We start from the raw sequence: 7,140 nt of genomic DNA on the forward strand, positions 1-7,140 counted from the left end.
AAGATATATGCTAACAAAATCATTAATCTTAAATCTTAGATCATTACTCTTAAAAAGATATACATTATGTTTCTGAGATACAAGCTAAAAAAACTAAGATACATTCTAACAAAATTATTAATCTTAATTCTAAGAAATTACTCTTAAAAAGATATACATTACGTTTATGAGATACATCCTACAAAACAATAACCGATATGACTAATTTTTTCCTGTATAATCTTACAACTTTGTATTTAAATCGATGGTCTATGACATATTTTTACATTACAGATATAACTATATCTTTGTCCTTATACAAGTGCTTAAATCTAAACAACTTTGTGATTATAGTCGACAATAACATGATTCGAATTCGTATCCAAAACGCATAACGCTTCAACATTACGATTCTTTTCAAGAAGTAATGTTGTTACAATTGTTCCTTCAGCTCCCACTTGAACAATTGACGTATCATAATCAAAAGATATTTCACCATTACTGCTACATCTAAATATTTGCTCTTTAGCTGTTATGAATAATGGATATAACCCGCAATTGAATTAACGTCTTTTTAATTTCATAAAAAAAATATTATTCCCATTTCGTTTTGAATTTCATTGCGGTTAAATTGTCTTCCATCATGTATCTGGTCTTCATACTTTTACGTGTACAATCAATTTCTAGTTGTGTTGAAATACCTTCAACTAGATTGTTGTAGGTGACATTATATTTCCATAGTACTCAATCGATCCAATAATTTTCATAATCAGTATCTGAAATTCATGAACCCGAATGCCTCAACACTATATGATATTAGCCATTGTGAAAAAAATCCAAAACCTCAAGAAACAAAGAAAAGAAAAAATGAATTGTTATCAAGAAGATGAATTACCATATTTTGATTTTATGATTTCGTTATTTTAAGAAAATTTGTTAAAGTTGATACGCTAGGGGTCCTGTAAACATGTTAGAGTCGTCACTTGATCCTTAATTACTCCTTTGAGTAAGGAAATCAGTTACATCCATTTAATTCAAACTGATAAAACATGTATCTCAATTTTTAAAACTGACAGATACGTGTATTTGACGAGTAACGATGCATGTATTCAAAAAATAAAATATTGTACATGATGCAATATTCTAAACTATCGAGAATCCTAGTATTAGGACCTAAACTAGTGAGATTTATGTAGTTTGCTCTTTACTTAGAGCATGTTTGGATTGACTTAAAAGTTGGTCAAACCTACTTTCAAGTCATTTTTAGCTTTTGAAAATGTTTGACAAAGGTAAAAATAACTTTTAAAAAAAAGTTAAAAATCAAAAGTATGACTCTCCCACTTTTTATTTTTTTGACTTAAAAGTCATTTAAAGTTTGACTTTTTATTTTTTAACTAAAAAACTACTTTTTTTTCCGCCTATCCAAACGGGCTCTTAATCCATGTGTCTATCGAAAATAATATCTCTATTTCCCACAAAATAGAAATAAGGTTGAGTACATGTCACTTTCTCTATACCCACATGTGATGTTACATTGGATTTGTGGTTGTATCTCAGTGTCATTTTAGTTTGTCCAAAGAGTGATAAATTTCTTTCTCTTTTTTTTAAATTTAATCTTTATATATAAATTTTAGTTTTCATAAGAAAAAAAATAAAAACTCATGTAAAAACCTTACTAGTACTCATTTAAAACGATAATTTAAACACTTTATGTATATTTAATTATATATTGATTTTTTAAATTTCTTAAAGTCGGTACTCTCAATCGCATTCACACAAGATGGAGAATTAACGCATGTGAAATAAGTATTAAGGATGTAGTTCTGTCAGCTGTGGATGAAGTTGTTCTTTCTTAAATTAAAGGTCTTGAATTTGAACTTTAGGTATCAAAAAAAAATTATGTGAAGAGCTTCCCTTGATTGGGGCCCTATACAACGCGAAATATAAATCAATCGAGTTCTAATATGAATACCAAATGTAGCTAGGGTATTTGTTCATTTCACTTATCTTTGTCAATTTATATGAAAAGATATTAATCCATAGTGTCATTTTACTTCGTTTAACATTAAATTTTATTTATTTATTCATTTTAACAAATCAATACAATATAATTTTGATATTATTTTTAAAATTCAAACAAACCTATAATAAATACTTTCATACTGAGTCAAACAAAATGAAATGAATGGAGTAATTAACTTTTCTTTCTGTCTCAAATTATTTATTGTAATTTTTAAAATTAATTATCTCAAATTATTTATCATTTAAGATCAAATTAATTATTTATTTCTCATTAACCCTTAGAAATATTTGTTTTTAAAAAATTATAAACATCTCAATCAATAAATATTTAATAGAAAATTATATTTTAAAAATAAAATAATTTAAATATTTTCCTAATTAATATTAGAACTTGTCTAAAGAAAAATATGACAAATAATTTAGGGAGAAAGTATTTGTAAAGTGGAGAGCAAATAAAGGTGGATGATGAGAGCACGTAATGTTTTGTTTTGTTTTGTTGTGATGATCCGTACAGAGACAAGACGCAGAAACTGTGGGACCCACTCCCCACTTGTCCAGATCTTACTGCCTCACACGTGGGACAGACCAGGTCCCACTTTATTTAAAAGATAATCACAAAAGTTCACAACCATTAAAGAAAAAGATACCACTATCGTATATTGTGTAGTGAATGAGATAGCTTCTTAATATATTAGAAATTTTGAGTATGAAAATATTTTTAATAGAAAATATGAAATTTTATATTGTATAAATCTGAATTTGTAGGACTACATTATCGGAACAAACGCTGGATAGAAACCCAAGAAAGAAAAAGATTTATCTTATAAATCATCTGCAAATACATTTTTTTTCATTTCATCCTTTTTTTAAAAAAATTTAGAAAAATACAATACGATGTTATAATTGTTCAAATCCCCTTCCTAATTAAGTTATTTTTTAAAGGAACTTGTAAGAAGATTTAGGACAAAGTTACGGAATTCCAGTAACACTAATTTAGATTTATTTTGTCTAATAGTACTACCTCTTTATCGCATTTATGACACTTAAAATGATATTTTTCTCTTTTTAAATTTATTTAATATAATCTTATTTTATAAGTACCTAACAATTAACATGTTGAGAAATTTTACTATTACTCAACAAAATAATTTAACTATTTTTTACGCTCTATAAATTTTTAATATTGGTACTCAAATATAGGTAAAATAAAAAATATATAAAGTTAATTTGAAGCGAATGAGTATGTAATTTATTACTCCCTCCGTTCCATTTTATGTGAGGTAGTTTGACTCGGCATGAAGTTTAAGAAAGAAAGGAACACTTCAAAATTTGTGGTCCAAAATGAATGATAAAAAAATGTGTGGCTGTAAATCATTTCATTAAGGATAAAATAGATATTTTATAGTTAAATTATTACTCAATATAAAAATGTGCATTCTTTTTAGAATTGACTAAAAAAAAAAGTACGTCATATAAATTAAATTAAATTGGGACAGTGGGAGTATATTTAAGAAGAATTGCAGTGTATATTTGGTAGGTTTATAAATTTGAAAGTCCATTTTAAGTAAGTTAAAATAAGGAAAAACACAAAAGTGTGAAAAGAAGAAAAGAAAAAGAGGGTGACGTGGAGGTTTGGACAACGTGGCATAGACCCAAAATGTCAGTTACTGCATCGGAATTCACAGCCACGTAATCACGTTATCCCCGCAGTATCACAAGGAAAAAAGAAACCTCAATTTACGGACAAGTCCCTACAAATTAGCTGACTCACCGTCCTTTAGCAGGGTGTATAAAAATAATGTTAAATATAATATATTAGTAATTCTTCACTAATTATACATAGATTATTTCTTATGCATTGTCTTGTTTGGTGTATTAAAAATAACATGTATTGAATAAAAATATTCTTCCACAATTATAATGGAAAAATACAAAAATAAAATGTTTTAAGGGACAATGAGGTCTTTATTAACTATGATAATGAATATATTAAAACCTCTTACATTACTAATATCGTATACACATTTCAATATACAATAATGTGTATAACTAATTAGTTATACATAACTAGGTTGAAAAATGTACCAAACAATGTATGCATTAACTTTGTATACTACTAATATTTGGTTTGGTACACTTTTTTTTTTTTAGCTATATCCCCTATTTAATATTATCTGTTATTTATAACTAATAGATGAAAAATCATGTACTAACAATGCAAGGATTTTAAATGCGTGTATTAGCATGGTTAAAACACAATCATCGCTCAAAAACTTTTCTACATTCGTTAATTATATCGTATTTGCGAGATTTAAAAAAAAAAGGATTATCCAATGCAAGATATTTTTAATACACCAAATCAAACATTGTATAAGAAATAAGTTTAGCATAATAATGCAAGCATAACTAATTAATACCATCATTATTAAAATTCTACATTTAATATTATTCTTATTCACCATATTTCAAAACCCCATTTTTCTCTTAAAAACTTGATCAAATACCTCACTTTTTAAAAATGTGTTAAAAATAAATTAAATGTGTAAGATACATAATTTCAAATCTACGTTGAATAAATAAACAGTGAATTTAGTGGAGCTCAAAATTTATACTATCTCCCTTTTAAAATAAGTGATAATTTCAATTTGGACACAATCATTACGAGAATTATTAATTATACATAAATTTTTTTTAAATAAGTGATAATTTTTAAAAAATGACATAAAATATTATTTAGTTTAAAATAATATGAAAAAGATTTGTTTGTAAATGTAATTATAGTTGTTGAAAGTGTGGAGAGAAGAAATTAAATAGAATATTGATGTAATTATTGATTGGAGACAAGTGCGTGGAGAGAGGAAAGTGATGGGTAGAAATGGAACGCAGAATGCACTTCGATGCACTAAACTCGATCTATTCAATTATACAACATTTTTTAATCATACAATAACACTATGCACTAAACTCGATCTATTCAATTATACAACATTTTTTAATCATACAATAACACTGTATGATTTTAATGATCAATTGATATGAAACGTAGAAATATTTATAGTATTGTATTTGATTAATTAATTAATTTAATTAATTAGAGAGTTAAATGATGAATGGTTGTTGCAAATGCAGGCAATCCCTTTTTTAGTTTTGCAATTTTCAAAGCATTTCGTATCGGTATTCTCGCTCTATTTTATCACTTTTTCTCTCTCTTTGACTCTCTAAAGGCTTTAAATAAACGGCACTGCCCATTCTTCCCTCTCTACTTCCCCCAACTCCATTTGCATGCTCTCTCTCCTCTCCTCTCCTTCTTTAACAACCCATAAGCCAAAGATTCAGAAATCATATACACATGGCTAGTGTTGAAGCAAGACATCTCAATCTTTTAAATCAACAAAGGTATGTATTTCTCATCGTCTTCTTCTTCTTATCTTTCTGGGTTGATTTATTTTTAGATTTGCTGATATGGGCTTATTGGAAATTGCAGGAATTTGATAAATTCGAATGGATTTGTATACAATACCCAGATGAGTTCAGGACTGTTGCCAATGCCGGAGAATTATTTGCCGATTCAGATTCAGCCCAAGACGTCGGTGAATACTGAGAGTGGTCTTACCTTCAACCTGCCCACAAATGATGTAGTCGCTCCAAGGAAACGTTCAAGAGATTCATTCACTCCTTCTTTCTCTACCCTTCAGAAACCCTGCAACGGACTCTCTCAAATTCCATCGTTTGTCGGTGATGATGTTTTGCCACTTGTTCAACAGTATCAGTTGGATATCAATTCCATCATTTCTCACCATGTAAGCTTAATCTCCAATTCAATTCTCTCTGTTTTTTTTTTTCTTTTTCTTTCATTTACTCATTGTTTGTTTATTTACAGACGAAGAAAATAAGATTGGAATTAGAAGAGCAACAGAAACATCAATCGAGAATGCTGGTATCAGCAATTAGCGAAAGAGTAATGAAGAAAATGAAGGAAAAAGACGAACAAATACAGAAAATAGGAAAAATCAACTTAGTCCTACAAGAAAGAGTAAAAACTCTTTACATGGAAAACCAACTATGGAGAGACTTAGCACAAGCCAACGAAGCCACCGCCAATTCACTCCGCAGCAACTTAGAACAGGTCCTGGCACACGTTACCGAAGAACGCCTCTCCGCCGAGGAAGACGCCGAGTCATGCTGCGGCAGCAACAACGAAGAGGATGATGAAGAAGAAGTGCGCACGTTAGCGGGAGATGCGCAGGATAAGAGAAACAGAATGTGCAGAAGGTGTGGAGAGAGGGAATCATGTGTATTGCTGTTACCGTGCAGACACTTGTGTTTATGCACAGTTTGTGGGTCAAGTTTACAGGATGCTTGCCCAGTGTGTAATTCGAATATGAATGCCACAGTTCATGTGAACATGTCTTCTTGATCCATCCATGGAAATCTTCAACAATCAAGATTAGACAAAATAGAGTTACAGGTTACTGTAAATTCACTTTTGGTACTAGTAAATGAATTGTTCATTCTTTCTCTATACATAATATTCTTTCACTTCTTCTTGAAATTTATTGTTTAAGACAATTCTTAAATATTTATTTAGGTCTAAATTATTTCAACAAGTATAAAGAAAAAATTTAAAATTATCTTTATTTCTAATTATAATAAGGTGACGTTGGACGAATTAAAAAGGAAAAAAAAGGTCACATAGTAAAAATAGTACTTCCCTCTTTTCACAATAATTGTTGTTTCAAGTCAAAAAATAAAAAGTTGGAAGAATCATATTTTTGGGTTTTAAGTTATTTTTAATTTTGTTAAACACTTCTAAAAATTAAATATAGATTAAAAATAGATTTGATCAATTTTTAAATCAATTCGAAGAAGTTTGTGCGTGTTTGAATTAACTTATTTTAAATAATTTTTTATTTCTAAAATATTAATTTTAAGTTTTGAAAGTGTTTGAAAAGAGTTAATATCTCCAACTTATAATTTTTTAAAATTTTAATTTGTAAGCTATTTAAAATAAGTCAATTCAAATACCCTGCAATCCTGAAAAGAAAGAATATCTTGAGAATGCTTCACGTTTTGGTGGGCATAATCTGTATTTAATTAGAACAGAAAATTTTGAATATAAAAAAAATTAAAAATATAGGT

The 7,140-nt window shown here is 28.3% G+C and overlaps 1 protein-coding gene across 1 annotated transcript; it reads left to right on the forward strand.

Moving 5' to 3' along the window:
- Positions 1-5,491: 5,491 nt before the first annotated feature.
- Positions 5,492-6,570, forward strand: LOC125832778 (probable BOI-related E3 ubiquitin-protein ligase 3). Its single transcript, XM_049511973.1, has 2 exons — positions 5,492-5,801; positions 5,882-6,570. The coding sequence occupies exons 1-2, from the start codon at positions 5,526-5,528 to the stop codon at positions 6,416-6,418; spliced, it is 813 nt and encodes a 270-aa protein (XP_049367930.1). The 5' UTR covers positions 5,492-5,525; the 3' UTR covers positions 6,419-6,570.
- Positions 6,571-7,140: the final 570 nt, after the last annotated feature.

This window comes from Solanum verrucosum, unplaced genomic scaffold (assembly GCF_900185275.1).
Source record: "Solanum verrucosum unplaced genomic scaffold, falcon-dt-bn FXZP01000081.1, whole genome shotgun sequence".
NCBI classification, from domain to species: Eukaryota; Viridiplantae; Streptophyta; class Magnoliopsida; order Solanales; family Solanaceae; genus Solanum; species Solanum verrucosum.